The 23,506-nt window shown below is 43.7% G+C and overlaps 1 protein-coding gene across 1 annotated transcript; it reads right to left on the bottom strand.

The window, feature by feature from the left end:
• Positions 1-3,405: 3,405 nt before the first annotated feature.
• LOC125152388 (zinc finger protein 418-like) lies at positions 3,406-23,186 on the bottom strand. Its single transcript, XM_047834198.1, has 3 exons — positions 22,973-23,186; positions 19,990-20,116; positions 3,406-6,882 (listed from the first exon to the last, which is right to left on the bottom strand). The coding sequence occupies exons 1-3, from the start codon at positions 23,003-23,005 to the stop codon at positions 4,079-4,081; spliced, it is 2,964 nt and encodes a 987-aa protein (XP_047690154.1). The 5' UTR covers positions 23,006-23,186; the 3' UTR covers positions 3,406-4,078.
• Between the last annotated feature and the right edge of the window lie 320 nt (positions 23,187-23,506).

The following is a 23,506-nucleotide window of genomic DNA, read 5'->3' as shown; positions in this document are numbered from 1 at the left end:
TGATTTAAAAACGTCCCTTTAACCCATTCAGAGCTAAAGTAGACTGAAAATTTTAAATGTTTCAAAAACATCCTAATTGTAGAAAACTTATAGAATACTTAATACTTTATCACTTACACTTTTACCAGCCACATTTCACTGAATTTTTAAAAAATGTATTTGGAAGCTTTCCAGTGCACTCAAATGAATATTCATTAAAATAAGAATGCTTTTTGTTTTTCCAACTATCATCTGTTGTTTACATCATATTAAACAATATAAATTTTAAATAAAACCTGCATTGAATTTTTAGGAAAGAAAAAAAGTGATCCTTAATGAACCCAGGAGGTAACTATGAAAAGAATCTCTGGTGTGGAATAACACACCTTTATAATAGTACTCATCATTTTGCATTTAAGTATCATGAATTTGTTTTAAGAGGGTATGAGGAGAATTAATTCAGCAGTTAGGGCAAGTAGAGGCCCATAAGAAGAGCTCTCCCAGTATATATGAAAATGAATCAAAATATTCCTGTGAGAATCCACCAATTGACAAGCATGCTCTTGGCTTCAGTTATAGAGTGATTCAGAAGAGAAAATAAACTAGGTCATATATAGATGGATTAGTCAAAGTTCTACGGTAAACATTGATTTATGAGGCACTCTATAGAACGAACAAAACTAGGGTATTACTAATGCAATATAAATGCCAATAAATTAGAGTTAAGCACAGTGAGAGAACTGTGAAAAGGAAAGTTATGGAAATATTTATATTAAAAACTTGATATAAAACATCATATACAAGCTCAAAGTCCTACGGGATTCCGGCATAAGTGCTCAGTGTTTTGTTACGTTTATTGATGCTCCCAGGAGCTCAAGTAAACCCCATCATCGCTTCTATGTCATAGTCAGCAAACAGGCTCAGGGGGCCCTAGCTAGTTGCTCAGATATTCCTAGCTGGGGAATCCACACCAAGACCTTGGTGTTGTGCAGACCCTCCTCCCTACAGGTGGGTTTTGGGGACTGATTTGGATCAGGGGCTTCTGGGCTTCTGAGACACCCCATTTCTTTCCAGCACACACGTGGGAGCATAGGCGTCTGGTGGTAACTGGGAGAGCTACAGGTGCCTGGCCCTAGGATGCCCCCTACAGGTGGAGCTATACAGGAATGGACACAGCTCTTCACATCTTCCAAAGGACCAGGGGTGGCACAGCTCCTAATCCCCATTATACACGAGAAAACTGAGGCCCCCAATGGGCACATTTGCCTGTGGGTCTTTATTATGGCCAGGAATCCAAGAATTAAACATAGGCAGCTTGGACCAGGACCTGGGGAGTGTGATCAATGACTTCTACATCACCACCACCCCACCCTCCGCCCCGCCAGGTTTTGGGACTCAAAGTCTAACCCAGCCCATCCTGATGCAATGTTATCGCCCACCTGCTCCAGCCCACCAACCAATGGTCACCGATGGTGATAAAGCAGGAAAATGGGTAAACCACTACAAAGAAAGGCTTTATTGTATTCTTCAATGACTGGACTTAAGAATGTGATGGAGAATATGTTAATAATGCAGAAAAAATTTAAAAGGGTACAGCATAAGTGTCCATCCCATTGTGAATTGTGCACATACACACTTGTTTCACTGTCCTGTTTCTTAAAGGAAATAGTCAAAGCTCAAAGAATAGGAAAAAGATATGTGCAGACATGTTACCAAAGATGTAGATAGCAAATGAACGTTGGAAAAAATGCCCATTGTGAATCCTTACAGAAATGCAATTTAAACAGAAAGTGAGATAACACTAAAAACTTATTAAAAGGACTAAAATTAAAATGATTGGCCAAACAGAGGAAATGGAACTCTGAGACACTGCTGGGAAGATGCAAAATGTAGAATCAAAAGTAAAACATTTACCTACCCTGTGACCCAGACATTACACTCTAAGTTACTGACAGAAGATCAAGGAAACATACATTCACATAGAGAGCACTAACGTTTATACTAGCCTTATCTTCAGTAGTCAAAATCTAGAAAAAAAAAATCCTCGTACACTGATAAATGGATAAACTGGTATATCCAAAAATATTACTTGGCAAAAACGAATAAAACCCACTACTCACATAGTATCATTGATGAGTCTCAAAGTAATTGTGACATATAAATTCCAAATATAAACTCAATCTATTGTAGGAGAAACAAATGGTTACCTACAGAGGTGGGAGATGCAAGGATTATAAAAGGACCTAAGTAAACATACTGTGACAGATATGGTTATTATCAGGACTATGATGATGGCTTTAGAGGTTCAGAACTATGTCAAAACTTATAAAATTATACTTTAAATATATGCAGGTTAGTACATGTAGGCTATATCTTGAATAAAGCTCAAGATAGACTGTCCCACTCTTTTTGGAAAACAGGTTTGGCAACCTGTTTGGCACATTGACTCCATCAATCTTCCCCACGCCTATGGGAGTATCACCTCAGTGGCAGCAAATGTGGAGAACAGTGAAGAATATTTCCATACAAGTCAACAGGAATGCTCCACATCCCAGGAATATAGATCCTCCTTTATCTTTTTATTTTCCTGTCTGTGTGATAACAGCTTTGAGGCAAACACCACAGAATCCACAAAACCTTTTGATTATTTTAATTTTTATTTTTTTCTCTGACAATTACTTTAGCTACATAAGATAAATGTGCCCGGAGGTCCTGAGATTTGTGTACACACTGATCCTGCAAAGTCATGGTCACAGAAACTTTCCTGGACACATTTTTAGAAGAGGCACATTCCATCAAGTTGGCTGCAGTTTCCTCCACTCCCTATTAAGCCAGTGTTTCTTTATGAATTATGGTTTCCCCAGATGCCTGTGGTCTTACAACCAGTGACCCTGGCCCAATGGATTGTGGACATCAGGGCACATGGCTGTTTGCAGAGCTGTGGAAGAAAACACCTCAACAGTACTGACATCCCCTGTGATAGCTCCTCTGAATAAGTGAAAAATTCATGCTGCTTTCAAAAGCCTCTGAGGGTCTCACACTTGTCCCCTGCTTGGGGTCATCACTGAGACTCCTAAAACACAAAGCATCCAGACCTCAAATGAAAACCAGAAAGCCCTGCAGTTTTTCAGAGGTTGTGGGGCAGTGATACAGATTTGGTCAAGGCTGGCAAGCTACTTTCTGCCATCATCCTCTCCCTCCTCAGGCATGGACAATTTGAGACTCCTAAAAAGTTCACCCTCTGATGGCTGTTGAGCCCAAATCTGTTTATAAACTACCCCACAGAGTAAGTAGAACATTCAAGATTAAAAAGGATTTAAAAAGTAAGGCCTCGAGGGGCACGTGGGTGGCTCAGTTGGTTCAGCGTCTGACTTTGGCTCAGCTCATGATCTTATGGTTTGTGGGTTTGAGCCCCACACAGGGCTCTGTGCTGACAGCTCAGAGCCTGGAACCTGCTCCAGATTCTGTCTCTCTTGGCCCTCTCCCACTCGTGTGTGCTCGCTCTAAAAAATAAACATTAAAAAAAAAAAAAGGGCCTTGATTATTGTTTAAGCCAAAGCAATGTGCAGCAGACCACTCTCAAGTTTGTGACTTGGAAACTGGAAAAACATCTCACAAGTATCACAGGAGACCATCATGTCCCTGAAAAAGGTAGTTATTCTCTGCAAGCTGCCAGCCAAACTCATATTCTCTGGGTCATCAATGATTCAGGTTCAGGCTGAAGGTAGTCAAGGAGATGGGGAAGCTGACCCCTAAGGGCTCAGGTTACTCCTAATTTGCTCCAATTCATGAGAGAACAAAGGTCAGACTCCCTGAACACACTGTGGTGGTGAACTAATGCACACCTTGGGGACCTGCCAGGCAGTAGAGGAGAACAGGCTTTGGGCACAAGATCTAGCTGTGACCTAAATCTGGAAACAGCCCTGAACAGTATGGAAAGTGCAACATATTTACACAAGCTTACCATTTCAATGAAACTTACAAGGGATCTCCCCACTGAGCATGTTTAGATGTCTGAGATTCAGTCCAGATAGAGGACTCCTCAAAGCTCCCTCCAGAGTTGTTACAGTGGATAGGAAATTGAACATTCCCCGCACACCTAAGGCCTTTCTCTAGTGTGAACTCTCTGATGTTGAGAGAGTGTAGATTTTCGTGTAAAAAATTTCCCACATTCACTGCACTCATAAGGCCTTTCTCCAGTGTGACCTCTCCGGTGTTGACTGAATTGGGAACTATCCCTGAAGGATTTTCCACATTCGCTGCACTCATAAGGCCTTTCTCCAGTGTGAACTCTCTGATGATAACGTAGCTTGGAGCTAGAGATAAAAGATTTCCCACATTCACTACACCCATAAGGCCTGTCTCCTGCATGAACTCTCTGATGATAACGAAGAGTGGAACTGGAAGTAAAAGACTTCCCACATTCACTGCATTCGTAAGGCCTTTTCCCTGCATGAACTCTCTGATGGTAAGAGAGGGTAGCGCTACTGGTAAAAGACTTCCCACATTCACTGCACACATAAGGTCTTTCTCCTGTGTGAACTCTCTGGTGTCGAATCAGTATGGAGCTGTTGGTAAAAGATTTCCCACATTCACTGCACTGATAAGGCTTTTCTCCTCTATGAACTCTATGATGATAACCAAGGCCAGAGATAGATGTAAAGGATTTCCCACAAGCACTACACTCATAAGACCGTTCACTATTATGAATTCTCTGGTGTATTGACAGGGAAGATTTTTGGCTAAAACTCTTCCCACATTCACTGCACTCATAAGGCCTTTCTCCTGTGTGAGTTCTCCGGTGTTTATTGAATTGTGATCTATCCTTAAAGGATTTCCCACATTCACTGCACTCATAAGGTCTTTCTCCACTGTGCACTCTGTGATGATAACGAAGGCTGGCACTAAAGGTAAAAGATTTCCCACATTCACTGCACTTGTAAGGCCTCTCTCCTGTGTGAACTCTCTGATGGTAACGGAGGGTAGAACTGGAGGTAAAAGATTTCCCACATTCACTGCACTCATATGGCCTTTTACCTTCATGAACTCTTTGATGGTAACAAAGTGTGGAGCTACAGGTAAAAGATTTCCCACATTCATTGCACACATACGGTTTTTCTCCTGTGTGAACTCTCTGGTGTTGAATCAGGGTCCACCTATTATTAAAAGATTTCCCACATTCACTACACTTGTAAGGCCTTTCTCCTGTGTGAACTCTCTGATGTAAAATAAGGTTATTTCTTCGGATAAAGGATTTCCCACATTCACTACACTCGTAAGGCCTTTCTCCAGAATGAACTCTATGATGATAATGGAGGTCAGATCTAGAAATAAAAGATTTCCCACATTCGTTACACTCATAAGGCCTTTCTCCAGTGTGAACTCTCTGGTGATAACGGAGGGCAGAGCTAGTAGTAAAAGATCTCCCACATTCACTGCACTCATAAGGCCTCTCTCCAAGGTGACCTCGATGATGATACTGGAGGGTGGAGCTACAGGTAAAAGATTTCCCACATTTATTGCACACATACGGCTTTTCTCCTGTGTGAATTCTCCGGTGTCGAATGAGTGTCCACCTATTGTTAAAAGATTTCCCACATTCACTACACTCATAAGGTCTTTCTCCAGTGTGAACTCTGTGGTGATAACGCAGGCTGGAACTAAAGGTAAAAGATTTCCCACATTCACTACACTCATAAGGTCTTTCACCTGAGTGAACTCGTAGGTGTATAATGAGGTTATTTCTTCGGGTAAAGGACTTGCCACATTCACTGCACTCATAAGGCCTCTCCCCAGTGTGAACCCTGTGATGATAACGGAGAGCAGTACGAGTGATAAAGGATTTCCCACATTCACTGCATTCATAAGGCCTTTCTCCAGAATGAACTCTCTGATGATAACGGAGGTCAGACCTAGAGATAAAAGACTTCCCACATTCACTGCACTCATAGGGCCTTTCCCCTGTGTGAGATCTCTGATGATAACTTAGGGCAGAGATAGAGGTAAAAGATTTTGCACAGTCACCACACTTATAAGGCCTTTCTCCAGTTTGAACTCTACATGGAATCAACACTGAGCTCTGACTAAAAGATTTTGCACATTCACCACACATATAACTGTTTTCTCCACCGTGCCATCGCTGGGGATGAATGAGAACGGATTTGTGGCTTAAAGATTTCCCACATTTGCTGCACTTGTATTGCCTGGATCCAGAGTGAGTCTTTCCATGTTGACTGAGGGTTGAGCTTTGCCGAAGGGATTTTCCACATTCATCAAACTCGTGATGCCTTTTTCCAGTATGCAATCTCTGGTGGATAACAAATGAAGATTTGTACCTGAATGTTTTCCCACATTCGCTGCACACAAAACACTGGTCCTGAGAAAGCGTGTGTTTGGGACCGAAGGCTTTCTTGCATTCTCCCCAGGTGTAATGACTTTTTCTGCCCTGTATAGTTGCCCTGCACTGGCTGATTGTGTTTAGCTTTTCTCCAGTATGAATGGCCCCTTGTTGCAGATGCCCCGAGCCAGGCAGGAAGTCTTTCTCAATCTCTCCACAGGTAAAGGGCTTTCCTGAATCATGGAATCCACAGCTCTTCACAAAAGAGGTCCTGTCCACACTGCTTCTGAATGGTTTCACTCCCGTGTGCTGCTCTGGCTGCTGCTGAAAGTTTACGCTGAAATAAAATCGTTTTGCGCATGCCCCACACCTCAACAGTTTCTGGCTGCTTGGCTTTCCCTGGTGCTCAGCCAAGTGGAAAATGTCTCTCAAGACCGGACCACACATCTCACAGGGGTGGGTCTCCCGGGAAGACAGAGCTGCCTTGGGCGTGCTGGCCTGTGACACACCTACAGAAACGCTCTGTTCAAGGGGTGCCTCCGCATCCTCTGCTCCACAGCAGCAACCTGAACGCAAAGAAACTCTCATGAAATACATGGTGACTACAGTGAGGGGTAAGCCCGTCACGCATATGCACCTGTCTCGTGTAGGCACAAGTTTATGGGATGCTTTTCCAGACACAGGAGTTGGAATTCAGTTGTGCATTACTGGGATCCTAAGGTCACAGACTGGTGGATAACCCACCAGGGAAGGAAACAAAGACAGCATATGAGACAAGGAAGAGAGATGAAGACTACAACTCGTTTCTCTGCCAACGGTTATTGGCAGGACCTTTGCCACTGCTGATGAGATGCTGAGTAGAAGCATGCATCCAAGCCCACTAAAATCCAGCTGCAACAGATTAGCTGCTGTTCCATGTCATTGTAAGGACACGTGAATATCTCATGGCTAATGCTGGAGCACACAGAAAGAACACTGAGAGAAATGGGTGAGATGAGGAGTCAGAGAGGTGATGATCATCACTGCACTGAAAGTCATAGTAGAAACGATGAGAAGAACCAAGAAATTGGCAAAGTGTCAAACCAGAGAAGAAAAAGGTAGTAATGAAGTGCGGCCAGTGGAAATGACATGAAAAGTGGGGGTGAATAAAGACAGGTTTCTGGTGTAATCTGAGCACATCCCTGATGGCACACTCTCTCCAGCCATTCACCAGGACCAGCCCATCCCTTCCCCCGCTGAGTCCACCTTGCCACATCTGGAGTCATGTCCATCCTGTAATACGCAAGGACTCTTCTCTGTAAGCCCTGAGCAACTACATGGGACATGGATGATACAAGTCCTAAGGGAAAAACAGGACAAATGAATAGCCAGCCCTGTCCCAGGGCTGTCCAGCACACAAGAGGCCTAGAAAAAAGAGCAAGGTAGATGATGTCAGCATGACAGCAGAGGAAACCAGCCTTTGACCTTAGCAGGCTTAGGAGTCCAATTAAGAGGGGCGGCTGGCTATCAACAATATCCAAATTATGGAAAGAACCCAATGTCCTTCGACTAATGAAAGATGATGTGGCATGTGTACGTATGTACATACATGTGTACACACACACACACACACAGAGGAATATTACTCAGTGATCAAAAGGAATGCAATCTTGCCATTTGCAATAATGTGGATGGAACTAGAGTATATTATGCTAAGTGAAATAAGTCAGAGAAAGACAAATATTCTGTGATTTCATTCATATGTGGAATTTGAGAAACAAAACAGATGAACATAGGGGAAGGGAAGGAAAAATAAATAAGATAAAAACAGAGAGGGAGACAACCATAAGAGACTCTTAAATACAAAGAACAAACAGGGTTGCTGGAGGAGAGGTGGGCGAAGGGTGGACTAAATGGGTGATGGGCATTAAGGAGGATGCTTGTTGGGATGAGCACTGAATGTTATATGTAAGTGATAAATCACTAAATTCTACTCTTGAAACCATTATTACACTACATGTTAACAACCTTGGACTTAAATGAAATTTTTAAAACATTTTTAACAAGAGGGGCACCTGGGTGGCTCAGTTGGTTAAGCATCCGACTCCTGATTTCAGCTCAGGTCATGATCTCACAGTTCATGGGACTGAGCCCCACGTTGGGCTCTGCACTGACAGCGTGGAGCCTGCAGGGGATTCTCTCTCTACCTCTCTCTCTGCCCTTCCCCTTCTTGCTTTCTCTAACTCATTAAAAAAATATTTTAAAAAAGTCCAATTAAGACACAACAGCAACACAAGGGAGCACACAAAAAGGAGAATAACCACAAAAAGGATCGATGGGGACACTGGCTTAGTGAAGACACCTGGAGAGACAGAAAATAAGGGTGGGCACTATATGTGTCAGCCAAAGGGGTGATGCCACTGCATTCTGCAGTGGCCTACTCTACAGGGGACCCCAGCAGCCACTGCTGCGAACCTCAACAAGTCCCACTACAGCTGTGGACTATCACAGGTTACACAGCAGAAGTGTCCAGGTGTTTGTAGACATGGACCCCAGATGTCTGCTGTGCAGAAGACCCTGGCAGCTTCTGCACTAACATGACCGACAGCTGACACCATGGGGACCTGCCAGGGAATAATAACTGAGCTGCCCCCTCTGCCAAAAAAGGAGCTACTGCTCCACCCCGGGAGCAGAGCTGGCACTCACATCAAACCCGCACACACCCTGGACCCAAGAGATGCAACTGCTCCGTGGTTACCCATATTCCATAACCTGACTCCATGGCTGTCACCTGAGTGCCCAAGCCTCAAGTACCAAAGCCATGGCCACTGTGGGCTAGCCAGCTCCTCAAAACCCAGAGACACTGTCTAAATGTACCCATGCTCCTGTCACAGGTTCCATCAATGCTCAGTGTCCAACCGCATCTCACATAGCACACTCAACACTGCTGCAGACTATTTGGCATCTGGGACCCTAGAACTGCTAATGCTCTGTGTCAGTTCACACCCTAGAAACCAGATCTGTACCTGCTCCACAGGTGCCTGCACGTCAGACACCAATGCTACCACCACCACGAAGACACCCAAGAGCTGGACTGGGCATCAAGATGGGAACCCCATGGCCAAAATACTTCCTGTGGGAGAAAGTGTTTCTCTACTACTGTGGACACACAGAGCCTTAGCTATTGAGGACTCCTGCAATCTTTCTAACATTGATCTCAGATGACAGAGCTGCAGACACTAAGCCTCTTGGCCATCTTGTAGTGGGAACTGCCACACACAGGTAAAGATCTTCCCCACTAAAATCTTTCTGTAAAGTCTAGAAGTGACTACTCCATGAAATGTACAGACATCAATGCAAGGCTACAAGAAACACAAAAAAAATCAAGGAAACAGAACACCCCCAAAGGAACACAGTAATTTATCCATCACCCTAACAAAATGCAGACCTATGAACTGTCAAAGAATTCAAAATAATTGTCTTAAGGGAGTTCACTGAGCTACAAGAAAATACAATTTAATGAAATAAGGAAAACAATTACAAAAGATTTTCAACAGACAGATACAAAAATATAAAAAAGAACCAAACAAATTATGGCATACTATATTGTACACCTGAAACAAATATAACACTGTATGTTAACTATACTGGAATTTAAATTTAATAATAAACAAAGTTAAGGTGAAGAATACAATGAATGAAACCAACAAAAAAATACAGAAGAGAGAATCAGCAGCCAACCTGATCAATCAAAAGAATGAATCTGAAAAGAAAAAAAAAAAAAAAAAAGAAAATCTGAAACTGAAGATACTTTTGAAATTATTCAAATTAGAAAAAAGACAACAAAAAAAATGAATAAGGAAAGTCTGTGTGGATTATACATCATAAAACAATATTTGCATTATGGTGGTCCTGAAGGAGAAGACAGACAGACAGACAGAAAGGGACAGAAATCTGATTTAAACAGTCACAGATTATAAAATAATGAATGAAAACTTCTCAGATCTGGGGACAGACATGAACATACAGGTATATGATGCTCATAAGTCCCCAAAAAGATTCAAACCAAAGAGGACTTTACCAAGACACATTACAGGGGCACCTGGTTGGCTCAGTCAGAAAAGCATGAGACTCTTGATCTTGGGGTCATGAGTTCAAGACATGTTGGATACAGAGATTACTTAAAAATAAAATCTTTAGGGGCGCCTGGGTGGCGCAGTCAGTTAAGCGTCCGACTTCAGCCAGGTCACGATCTCGCGGTCCATGAGTTCGAGCCCCGCGTCAGGCTCTGGGCTGATGGCTCAGAGCCTGGAGCCTGTTTCCAATTCTGTGTCTCCCTCTCTCTCTGCCCCTCCCCCATTCATGCTCTGTCTCTCTCTGTCCCAAAAATAAATAAACGTTAAAAAAAAAAAAATTTTTAAAAAATAAATAAATAAAATAAAATCTTTAAAAAAAAGAAAGAAAAAAGAAAAAAAGACGACACATTACAGTGACCCTTAAGAACAACATGGGTTTGAACTGTGTGGATTAATTTATAAGCAGACTTTTTCCAGTAAATACAGTAAAATACTATAAATGTATTTACTCTTCCTTATGATTTTAGCATATTCTTTTCTCTGGCTTACTTTAATGTAAGAATACAGTAGATGTATGATGTACAAAATATGAGTTAATTTATGTTATTAGTAAGACTTTGGTGAAGAGTAGGCTAATAGTAACTAAGTTCTGGGAGAAGTCAAAAGTTATACATGCATTTTTGGCTGCATGGGGGTTAGCGCCCCTAACCCCTGTGTTGTTCAAAGGTCAACTATATGGGGCACCTGGGTGGCTTCGGTTAAGAAGGCTCAGGTCATGATCTCAGTTTGTGACTTCAAGTCCTGTATCGGGTGAGCTGGAGCCCTGCTTCAGGTGAGCATGAACCCCAGGTGAGCCCCAATTCTCTCTCCCTCTCTCTCTATGCCCCTCGTGGGATTCTCTCTTTCTCTCTGCCCCTTGCTCACTTGTGCCTTCTCGCTCTTAAAAAAAAAAAAAAAAGTCAACTATATAATAAAAATCGAAATATAATGACAGAGAATTTGAAAGCTGTGGGAAGAGAACTCACACAAGGGACCCCCCCCCCCAACCTCCATTAGGGTATGAGTAGTGTTCTTAGCTGTAACACTGAATACTAGGAGAGTGGCATGGTGTGTTCTATAAATGCTGAAACAAAGAAACTGCAAACCAAAAATACTTTACTAGCAAAGTTGTCATTCAGAAATAAAGGAGAACTGCTTTCCCAGACAAACAGAAGCTAAGGGAGTTCATCACCACTTGATGTACCCTACAGAAGATGCTACAACAGTTCTTCAAGCTGAAATGAAAGTATGCTAATTAGTAACATGAAAATATAGAATACACTGGTAAATGCAATTATATAGTCATAGTCAAAATACAGGAGTCCCTCATCCATTTCACTTTCCATGGTTTCACTTACCCATGGTCAACCATGGTCCAAAAGCAAATGGGGGCACCTAGGTAGTGCAGTCAGTTAAGCGTCTCTTCATATCGGCTCAGGTCATGATCTCACAGTTTGTGAGTTTAAGCCCTGCACTGGATTCTGTGCTGACAGTACGGAGCCTGCTTGGGATTCTGTCTCTCCCTCTATCTGCCCTTCCCCATTTATGCTATCTCTCAAAATAAATAAACTTAAAAAAAAAGCTGCAAAAGTAAATGATCCTCCTTCATCATAACAGTTCAGAGGGTCTCTAGTAGCCTAATGCTATGTCACAATGCCTATATCATTCACCTCACTTTATCTCATCATTCTTGATGAGGCATTCTTTTTTTCGTTAAGTTTATTTATTGAGAGAGAGAGAGAGAGAGCGAGCACATGTGAGTGGGGGGAGGGACAGAAAGAGAATCCCAATCAGGTTCTGTGCTGTCAGTGTGGATCTCAATGCGGGGCACAAACCCACAAACCATGAGATCACGATGTGAATCAAGAGTCAGACGCTCAGACTTGAGCCACCCAGCTGCCCCAAGATTATTTATGTAAGCCTCATGGTAACCACAAAGCAAAAACCTATAGGAGATACAAAAGAGAAAGGAATGGAAGCATAAGACCACGGGAAATCATCAGATCACCAAGGAAGACAGCAAAAGATGAAGAAGAAAGATACTACAACACTCTGAGACGATAATTAACATGGCAACAGTAGGTCCTAATAGAATTCTCCAATCAAAAGACAGAGTGGCTGAACTCAAAACAAAACATGACCCAACTATATGCTGCCAACACTAGAGTAACTTCAGCCTTAAGGACACACAGAAGCTGAAAGTGAAGGAATTGAGAAAGATAGTCCACACAAATAGAAACCAAAACAGAATAGGGGTAGCTATACTTATAGGAGATACAACAGACTTTAAGTTAACAACTGTCAAGAGACAAAGAAGGTCATTACATAATGATAAAGGAATGAAATCATAAAGAGAATGCATGAATTTTATGTATATATGCATCACACAAAGCATCTAATTTAAGTATTAAGCAAATTCGACTAGATCTGAAGACAGAAAAGACAGCAATCAGATATTAATTATCAATATCCCCCTTTCAACAACAGGCAGATACCCAGACAAAACATACTAATAAGAATATATCTGAATTGAACATTCTCATCCAAATGGATGGAAAAGACATATATAGAACATTCCATTTCACTATAGCAGCATACACACTCTCAAGTGACACAGAATATTCTCTAAGATAAATCACATGTCAAACAAGTCTTAACAAATTTCAGAAGACTGAAATTCTGTCAAGTACCTTTTCCTAACAATGGATGAAACTAGAAATCAGTAACATGAGGAAACTTAACAATTCAAATATGTGGACATTAAACAACAGATGCCTATCCAATCAGTTGGCCAAAGGATAAATCAAAAGCAAAATAAAAAAGTATCTTAAGAAAAACAAAAGTGGAAACAAAATCTATGGAATGTGAGGGGTGTCCGGGTGGCTCAGTCAGTTGAGTGTCCGACTTTGGTACAGGTCACGATCTCACAGTTCATGAGTTCAAACTCCGCATTGAGTCTGATGCTGTTAGCACAGAGCCTGCTTCTGAACGTCTGTCCCCCTCTGTCTCTGCCCCTCCCCCCGCTCACGCTAAGATAAAAATAAACATTTAAAAGTATCTATATGGAAGGCACCTGGGTGGCTCAGTTGAAGTGTCTTCCTTCCGCTCAGGTCATGATCTCGCAGTTTGTGAGTTCAAGCCCCACATTGGGCTCTCTGGTGTCAGCACAGAGCCTGCTTCAGGTGCTCTGTCCCCCTCTGCCACTGCCCCACTCACACTCTCTCTCTTAAAAATAAACAAACATTAATACATACATACATACATACATACATAAAAATATCTATATAGAATGTGAAAAGTCAGTTCTAAGAAAAAAGTTTAGAGCAATAAATGCCGGCTCTTAAAAAAAGAAAAGAAAAGATCTCCAAGAAACAACCTAACTTTACACCTTAAGAAACTAGAAAAATAACAAACTAAGACCAAAGTTAGAGAAACAAAGGAAAACACAAAGATCAGACCAAAAATAAAATAGAAACTAGAAAAATAAAAAGATAGGGGCGCCTGGGTGGCGCAGTCGGTTAAGCGTCCGACTTCAGCCAGGTCACGATCTCGCGGTCCGTGAGTTCGAGCCCCGTGTCAGGCTCTGGGCTGATGGCTCAGAGCCTGGAGCCTGTTTCCGATTCTGTGTCTCCCTCTCTCTCTGCCCCTCCCCCGTTCATGCTCTGTCTCTCTCTGTCCCAAAAATAAAAAAAAAAACGTTGAAAAAAAAATTAAAAAAAAAAAAAAAGAAAAAGAAAAAGATAAACAATACTCAGAGCTGGTTTTCTGAGCAGAAACTTGAAAAACCTTTAGCTAGACTTAGAACAAAGGCAAGACTCAAATAAATTAATGCAGAAATATAAGAGGAGAAATTGCAAGCGAGAGCACAGAAACACAAAGGATCATAAAACACTACTATGAACTATATACACCAACATATTAGATAACATAGAATAAAGTCCTACAAACATACAACCTACCAACACTGAATTGTAAGACATAAAATCCAAATGACAAGGAAATTGATTCAGAAATCAAATATCTCCCAACAAAGAAAAGGTCATGACCACAAGATTTCTATCAACATCTTTTTTTTTTAATATGAAATTTATTGTCAAATTGGTTTTCATACAACCCCCAGTGCTCATCCCAACAGGTGCCCTCCTCAATACCCATCACCCACCCTCCCACCCCCCATCAACCCTCAGTTAGTTCTCAGTTTTTAAGAGTCTCTTATGTTTTGGCTCCCTCCCTCTCTAACGTTTTTTTTTTTTTCCTTCCCCTCCCACATGGTCTTCTGTTAAGTTTCTCAGGATCCACATAAGAGTGAAAACATAGGCATCTGTCTTTCTCTGTATGAATTATTTCACTTAGCATAACACTCTCCAGTTCCATTCACGTTGCTACAAAAGGCCATATTTCATTCTTTCTCATTGCCACGTAGTTCCATTGTGTATATAGACCACAATTTCTTTATCCATTCATCAGTTGATGGACATTTAGGCTTTTTCCATAATTTGGCTATTGTTGAAAGTGCTGCTATAAACATTGGGGTACAAGTGCCCCTATGCATCAGCACTCCTGTATCCCTTGGGTAAATTCCTAGCAGTGCTATTGCTAGGTCATTGGGTAGATCTATTTTTAATTTTTTGAGGAACCTCCACACTGTTTTCCAGAGTGGCTGTACCAGTCTGCATTCCCACCAACAGTGCAAGAGGGTTCCTGTTTCTCCACATCCTCGTCACCATCTAGTCTCCTGATTTGTTCATTGTAGCCACTCTGACTGGCGTGAGGTGGTACCTGAGTGAAGGATTAAAGTCTCAAGTTCTTCCAAAAATTTGAAGAGGAAGGGATCATTTTCAAATTCATTTTAGAAGACTAGAATTAGGACACCAAACCACCTTACAAGAAAACAAAATTACAGGCCAACATCTCTAATGAACATAGTTGTAAAAAAGCTCAACAAAATCCTAGCAAACCAAATTCAACAGTATATGAAAAGAATCACAAACTGTGACCAAGTGATATTTATCACAGGCCAAAACTCATATGATCACATGAACAAATATTAAAAAAAAAAAAAAAAGCATTTCACAAAATTCAGAATCCTTTTATGATAAAACTCCCCAAAATTAGGTAAAGAAGACATACACCACAATACACAAAGGCCACATATAAGCCCACAGCTAAAAGCACATTCTACAGTGAAAAGGTAAAAACTTTTACTCTATGATCAGGAATGAGACAAGGATGTCCACTCTCATAACTGCTATTCAAAATTGTACTGGAAGTCCTACCTGGAACAATCAGAGATGAAAAAGAAAGGCATCCAAATCAGAAAAGAAGTAAAACTGTTTGTAGATGACATAGATCTTGTATAAAGCAAACCACAAAAAGTCCACCAAAAAACTGTCAAAATGAATAAATAAACTCAGTAAATTTACAGGATAAGAAATCTACATACAAAAATCAGATATGCCCATTACTAACAATGAAATATCTCGAAAGAAATTAAGAAATAAATTCCATTTACAATAGCATTTAAGAAATAAAATACTTAGGAATACATTTAGCCAAGCAGATGAAAGATATGTACAATGAAAACTGTAAGACATTAATGAGGGAAATTGAAGGCACAAATAAATGGAAAGATATCCCATGTTTGTGGACTGAAAGAATCACTATTAAAATATTTCTACTACATAAAGCAACCTAAAATTCACTACACTCTACCAAAATTCCAGTGGGATTTTTTACCAGAAACAGAACCAGAATCCTAAAATTCGAACCACAAATGACGTCAAATAGTCAGAGAAATCTTGATCACAAAGATCAAAGTTAGAGGAATCACATTTGTAATTTCAAACTATACCAGAAAACAATAGTAATCAAAATATTATGGTACTGGAATTAAACAAAACAAAACAAAACAAAACAAAACAAAACATGCAGGGGTCCCTGGGTGGCTCATGGTTAAGCATCTTACTCTTGATTTTCGCTCAGGTCATGATCTCATGGTTCATAAGATCGAGCCCCGAGTCGGGCTCTGTGCTGACAGTGCAGAACCTGCTTGAGATTCTCTCTCCTTCTCTCTCTGCCTCTCCTCCACATGCTTGCTCTCTCTCTCTCTCTCAAAATAAAATAAACAAGCATTTATAAAAGTGCTACTCCAGGGGTACCCGGGTGGCTCAGTCGGTTAAGCATCCTACTTCGGTTCAGGTCACGATCTCGAGATTCGTGAGCTCGAGCCCCGCATCCAGCTCTATGCTGACAGCTCAGAGCCTGAAGCCTCCTTCAGAGTCTGTGTCTCCCTCTCTCTCTGCCCCTCCCCCACTCACATTATCTCTCTCTCTCTCTCAAAAATAAATAAATATATATATATATTTTTTTTTAATTAGGATAGGGCGCCTGGGTGGCTCAGTTGGTTAAGCGTCCAACTTCGGCTCAGGTCATGATCTCACGGTCTGTAAGTTCAAGCCCAGCGTTGGGCTCTGTGCTGACAGCTCAGAGCCTGGAGCCTGTTTCAGATTCTCTGTCTCCCTCTCTCTCTGACCCTCCCCCGTTCATGCTCTGTCTCTCTCTGTCTCAAAAATAAATAAACATTATATTTTTAATTAGGATAAATTATTTTTAAAAAAAAGTGTTACTCCAGCGAACACACAAATGATAAGAACACAGGACAGCCTTACTACGGATACAGAGAAAGTTTTAGTGCTCTGGACAGAAGCTCAAAGCAGTCACAACATTCCCTTAAGCCAAAGCCTAATCCAGAGCAAGGCCCTAACTGTCTCCCTTCTATGAAGGCCAGGGGAGGTGAGGAAGCTGCTGAACACAAGTTTGAAGTTAGCAGAGGTTGGCTCGTGACACTGAAGGAAAGAAGCCGTCTCCTAACAGCAAAGGACCAGGTGGGGCAGCAGGTGCTGACGCAGAAGCTGCAGCAAGTGCTCTGGTAGCCCTAGCGGAGATCGGAGATGGTTCGTGAAGGTGGTGACACTGAACCACGGATTTTCCAAATGCAGACCGAGCAGCCTTCGACTGCAAGATTGCCATCTAGCACTTTCATATCTGGAAAAGTCAAGCTTGTTAGGGCCAAGGCTCACGTATCATTCTGAAAAGCCCTTAGGAATTCTACTCTGCCCGTGCTATAAATAGAACAGCAAAGTCTGGATGACAGCACATCTGCTTATAATATGGCTTACTGAATATTTTAAGCCCACTGTTGAGACGTAGTGCTTTCTTTTAAAATATCACTGCTTAGTGACAAAGCACCCGTGAGCTCTGATGGAGATGTACAATGAGCTAATATCTCATGCCTGCTAACACAACATCCATTCTGTAGCCTATGGATCAAGGAATAATTTTGATATCCAAGCATTATTTTTAAGAAATACCATCCTGTAAAACCAGACAGAGCTCCCACAGTGATTTTTCTGATGGATCTGGGCAAAGTAAATAGAAACCTTCTGGAAAGGATTCACCATGACTTTGAAGGGTTCAAGACTTCCTTAGAGAAAGTAACTGCAGATGTGGTGGGAATGACAACAGAACTGGAGGTGGGGCTAGAAGATATGAATGAATTGCTACAAGCTCATGATAAAACTTGAATGGAATGGATGAGGAGTTGCTTTATATGGATGAACAAAGAAAGTAGTTTACTGAGATGGAATACAAAATTTAGAAAATATAAAAACATTGTATTTAACTATCCTGGAATTAAAATTTTTAAAAATTCAAAACATGGCCACCTGGGTGGCTCAGGTGAGCATCCGACTCTTGATTTCAGCTCAGGTCATGATCTCACAGTTCATGGGCTCTGCACTGATAGAGCAGAGCCTACCTGGGATTCTTTCTCTCCCTCTCTCTCTCTCTCTCTCTCTGCCTTCGCCCACACATGCATTCATTCTCTCTCAAAATAAAATAAAATAAATTCAAACAGGGGCACCTGGGTGGCTCAGTCGGTTTAGCATCTGACGACAGCTCAGGTCATGATCTCACGGTTCGTGGGTTTGAGCCCCATGTCATGCTCTGTGCTGACAGCTCAGAGCCTGAAGCTTGCTTCCGATTCTGTGTCTCCCTCTCTCTCTCTGCCCCTCTCCTGTTCATGCTCTGTCTCTCTGTCTCTCAAGGATAAATAAACATTAAAAATTAAAAAAAAAATCAAAGAGATGAAATCTACTCCTGGTGAAGATGTTAAGACTGTGGAAATGACAACAAGGAATTTAGAATATTACATACACTTAGCTGATAAAGCAGCAAAAGGGTTTGAGAGGACTGACTCCAGTTCTGAAAGAAGTTCCACTGTGGGTAAAATGCTATTAAACAGTATCACAAGCTATAGAGAAATCACTCATGAACAGAAGAGTGAACCAATGCAGCAAGCTTTGTTGTTGTCTTATTTTACGAAACTGCCACAGCCACTCACCTTACAAACCACCTGGGCAGTCAGCAGCCATGAACATCAAGACAAGACCCTTCACCAACAAAAACATGACTGGCTGCAATTTCAGATGACAGCAGCGAACTATTTTTAAATCAGCTACATTGTTTTTGAGACACCATGCTATGACAGACTTAATAGACTACAATAATGCAAACATAACTTACGTGCACCAAGAAAACAAAAAATTCATCTGACTTGCTTTATTGTGATGTTTCTACACTGCAGTGGTCTGGAGCCAAACCAGCAATACCTCCAAGGTATGCCTATAGAATGCCAGAAGCCGGGGTGTGGAGGAAATGGGGAGATGTTGGTCAAATGGTACAAACGTTCAGTAATAAGATGAAAAGTTCTGAAAATGTAACATACAGCATGGTGACTGCAGTTAATAATGATGCTGTATACTTGAAATTTACTGAAAGTACTAAAAGTAGATCTTAGGCATTCATACAGAAAAATAATGTAATAATTTTATAAGAATGGATATTTAATTAACTTCAATTGTGGAAATTATATCACAGTGTATACATATATCAAATCACTACAGTGTACACTTGAATATATATAATTTTGTATCTCCAGAAGGCCGGAGGGAAAAAGAAAATACACCTAAAGTACAAACCTTGCAGGAGTCTGTTGAAAAGTAGCCTGTGATTCAGCTAAGTAGTCTGACAATGTCTGCAAACCCAGCACAAGGAGAGGAAGACATGTCAGCTAAAAGAAGGGATCAAAACCTGGGAAACAGGGGAGCCTGGCTGGCTCACTTAGTAGAGCATGCAATTCTTGATCTCAGAATTCTAAGTTCAAGACCCAAGGCTGTAGAGCTAACTTTAAACAAACAAAACCCCTGGGATACAGAAGTGACATGGATCTGTACTCACTGACCCAAACGAAGAGAGCAAGCATGGTGGAATCCATTATGGTCACTAAAAATCGACTAACTTTGAATCCTTCCCTATGAGGGTTTTAGTATAGCAGGTACTGAGGCTGCAGGGACGGGGAGAAGACGGCAGTGCAAACAAACCAGCCCTATCGACATGGCAACTACCCAGAAAGCTGAGAACCCACAGTGCCCATGGTCCACATGTAAGAGAGACTGAGAAGGGATGGGTTGGGGGAGAACAGGACCTAGTTCAGGCCACTGGGGAGGGGGAGGGCCTTACCCAGTGAGGATATAAGTGCAAAGTTCTCCAGCATCACAGCGTGGTACAGGCATCTCTGAGCCTCATCAAGGAGCCTCCACTCCTCCCAGGAGAAGTACACAGCAACATCCTCAAAGGACACACTATCCTGTTACGATGGGGACAGATGAAACCATGAACATTCTGAGATCCCCCAATCCATCTCACCATACATCTACCCCACACTCCTCCTCCTCCAGAGCTCCCCACTCCAAGAATTCCAGGCCTATGTGCCACTAGCACCGCCCCTCCCCCCCCCCCCCCCCCCCAGGGTCTCTTTATTCACTGAGTTCAGCCCTCAGCAACATCAGGCAGGGAGACAGAGATGTCATCCAAATTCATCCTGGCCTGTAGGGTCCCAACCATACAATTCCCTACGGCCTCCATTTTGCGACTCCCAAGACACACTGAAATGTGGGCTCATGCTGTACCCTTCAGCCTCCAATACCAGGGCCCTGTGGCCCTGAGCACACACTTCTTCTTGATGTGCACACTGCTCTGCAGACTCTCCTCTCTCACATCTCCAGTCCCTACAGCTGCACTCCCACAAACTCTACTTTGGGAAAGCCCTGAATTCTGCTTTGAAGTCCTCCTCTGTGCCTCTGATCTTTGCTTCAGTGTCAGCCGCCCAGAAGCACATATGCTTTAGATGGCTATGGCCCACTTCCACTTCTGTGCTGGACTTGCTGTCGTCTCAGTGGTCACAACTCCCCACCTCTCCACTCAACCTTCCTTAAAACCCCAGCCAGGCATGATGACTCTCACAAAGGACTACATTTACCGGATCTTATCCACCAGCAAGACCCGAACACCCCAGACCCCATCAAAGCCCCCCCAAAATTCTGGTGAATCCATACAGTGGTGAATTAGCAGGAGCCCTGCCTTCAGTGTCATCTTGCCTCAATTACTCCTCCGAAGCCATCTTGTAGCCACTTGTGCCATGGAAGCTTTAGCCTCCCTGATCATCCTCTCTCCCACACCATTCACACCATCATTTCTCCCTATCGCCTGTGTTTCTCATACTTAGGATGTCAACCAGGAGCTAAGCAAGAGAAGCACCTCTCAGCATGCACCCTAGTCTTTCTGACCAGCTAACAGCATTACCACTATAACCTACATTACACACTTCCTAAAGTGTGACCCACAGTTCCATCCTGGTCCGATAGCCACCGTTTTTGAAAGTCTGCCCCAGAACTATGCACCATCAAGACTGAACACCACAAACCCCACCGAAGCTCACCACAAAATTCCCGTGAAACTGCAATAGTGAGTAAGCAGGAGCCTGGCCTCAGTGTCCTCTTGTCTCAATTACTCCCGTGCCTCCATGGCCTCCACTCCACAGGAGCCTTCATCACCTGCCAGATCATCCTCTCTCCCATGTGTTCCCCACCATCACGTCTCTGCTTCACCCGTGTTTGTGTGCCCAGCAACCCTGATCAGGTGCACAGCCAGAAAATCACTCCTCATCATGCACCTCCCTCTATTTGGCCAGCTAAGGCACTGTCACAATGACCTGCATTCCCCAACCTAAACATAGTCCACAGCTCCTCTCTGGTCTACACAACAGCCACCACTTCTGGATGTCTTCATCCTGTACCTCCTCCCCAAATCTCCAGACTGGCAAATCCAGCTACTCACTTGCTGTCTCCACGAGCTGTGCCCTGAAATATCTCCTAACAGGACTCGTAACAGGACCAAACGAACCCTGGCAGTCCCAAAGAAAATTAACCTACCGTCAACCTCCCCACCCCAGGTGATGAAACTTCCATCCCTTCAGCTGCTAGGACCAAAATCCCTGGGGTCATCCCTGACTTTTTTCTCTCCCTCACCTACAACATCAAAAAATCTACTTTACCCTTCTTTTAAAAAAGGAAGAGTCCAACTTTTCACCTACCCCTATGGCCATTGCTTTGGTTCATCAGCACTCATTTGGATTGCAGCAGCTGCCTCCTCCCGGGCTCCCTGCCTCCTCCCCTACCCCCAAGGTCTGTTATCTTTTCTACAACCGGAAAGAGCCCGTTAAGACTTCGGTAAGACCAGCCCCTCCCCCTCTTATCCAAGCCTCTCATTGCCTCCGAAAGAGGTGCCCAAATTCTCAACAGCCACATTACAGGCCTGATCCTTGACCCTCTGCTTTGTTCCCAACAGGGAGAATGGACGCAGGTCGTACCTGTCCAAGCACTTGCACACTCTGATATCTATTTCTGGGATAGCTTCTCACACCTGTTTATATGTAACCCTTGGCCTGCACTCCGGAGCCTCGGCTTGGGGTATCCTCAGGGACCCCACACCCAGCCGTTGGAAAAATAGCAAGGCAAGGGGCTCAAGACACCACAATCCTGGACACCGTACTGGCGATGTCAAGATCAGTGAGGGACTTGCGCAGGTGCCATATGAGCTTTCACAACCTTCAGAACTTGTGGCTGAGTGAAGGCAACCAGGGCTGGGCTCTACCAGGTCAGGCCTCCCCTGCATCCCGCCCGGCCCTGGAACCCAGGGACCTCAGGATGACCAACCTCGGTGCCTCAGTCCTCCTACCAGCTCTGTGACCTTCGACAAGAACGGCACTCCCGGGGCCTCCTTGTCTTCATCACCCCCTTTCACCTCTCTCTTGAGAAGCTTTCGGAAAGCTATTCACACCCAAACACGGACCGTGTCCCTCTTCGGTTCACGACCCTCCAGCGCCCTCAGAACGGAGGTACCACACCCCAGCTCGCCAGTCCCCCCGTGATCCCGCCGCACACCGTGTCCCTGAGGGCAGACCCCACACCCCCGAATCCTCCCCCTCGGCGCCCCCTGCAGCCCGCTCCCGCACCCCATCACGCCGGCGCTCAGACACGGGGCCCCCCCAACGAGCGCCTCCCCGGCCCGGACACCGGACCTGGGCCGCAGGGACGCGAGCAGGTGCCCCGCGCTCGGGCCTCGGGAGTCTGGGTGGGGGAGGGTCCGGGGGCCTCGCGTTTACCTGAGCCGGGTCCCTGCGCGCGGCCGCCGCCATCGGACTCTGTGGGCGGAGCGGGGCCCAGAGCGGCGAAAGAGGAGCAGACCCCCGCCGCGGGACAACTCGGGCGGCGTCGTCGCCGAGCCGCGGACCCGCCTCTCCGCCGTGGGGACAACGACTCCTGAGCCTTGACAGTTCCGTCACTTCGGTCCCGCCCCGGCACGCCCGAGAGCAGCAAAATGGCCGCCACAAGGAGGAGGCCGGAAGTCCCGCCCCTACGGGATGAATTCCCGCGGAAACGCTTCCATTGGCTCAATTCCGCGCACGGTCTTCTGGAAAATGTAGTTGGCGGATCCCTAGAGGCAGCAGCGAGGGTTTTCTCCATTCTGATCTGAGCATTGGCCAGGCTGCTCTCCAAGGGATGCTGGAAACCTAGAGGGAGAAGGAGTTTGCTCCTTGTGAACTGCGATGAACAGGCATAATTTCATACTCCGTGATTGCCAGCCTCTTCCCAGAAATGAGATGTTCCCAAATCCAGTGATCTAAATGGTCCTATCA

The sequence above is a fragment of the Prionailurus viverrinus genome, chromosome E2, assembly GCF_022837055.1.
Source record: "Prionailurus viverrinus isolate Anna chromosome E2, UM_Priviv_1.0, whole genome shotgun sequence".
Taxonomy (NCBI): domain Eukaryota; kingdom Metazoa; phylum Chordata; class Mammalia; order Carnivora; family Felidae; genus Prionailurus; species Prionailurus viverrinus.
This window is presented reverse-complemented; position numbering and strand designations above follow the sequence as displayed.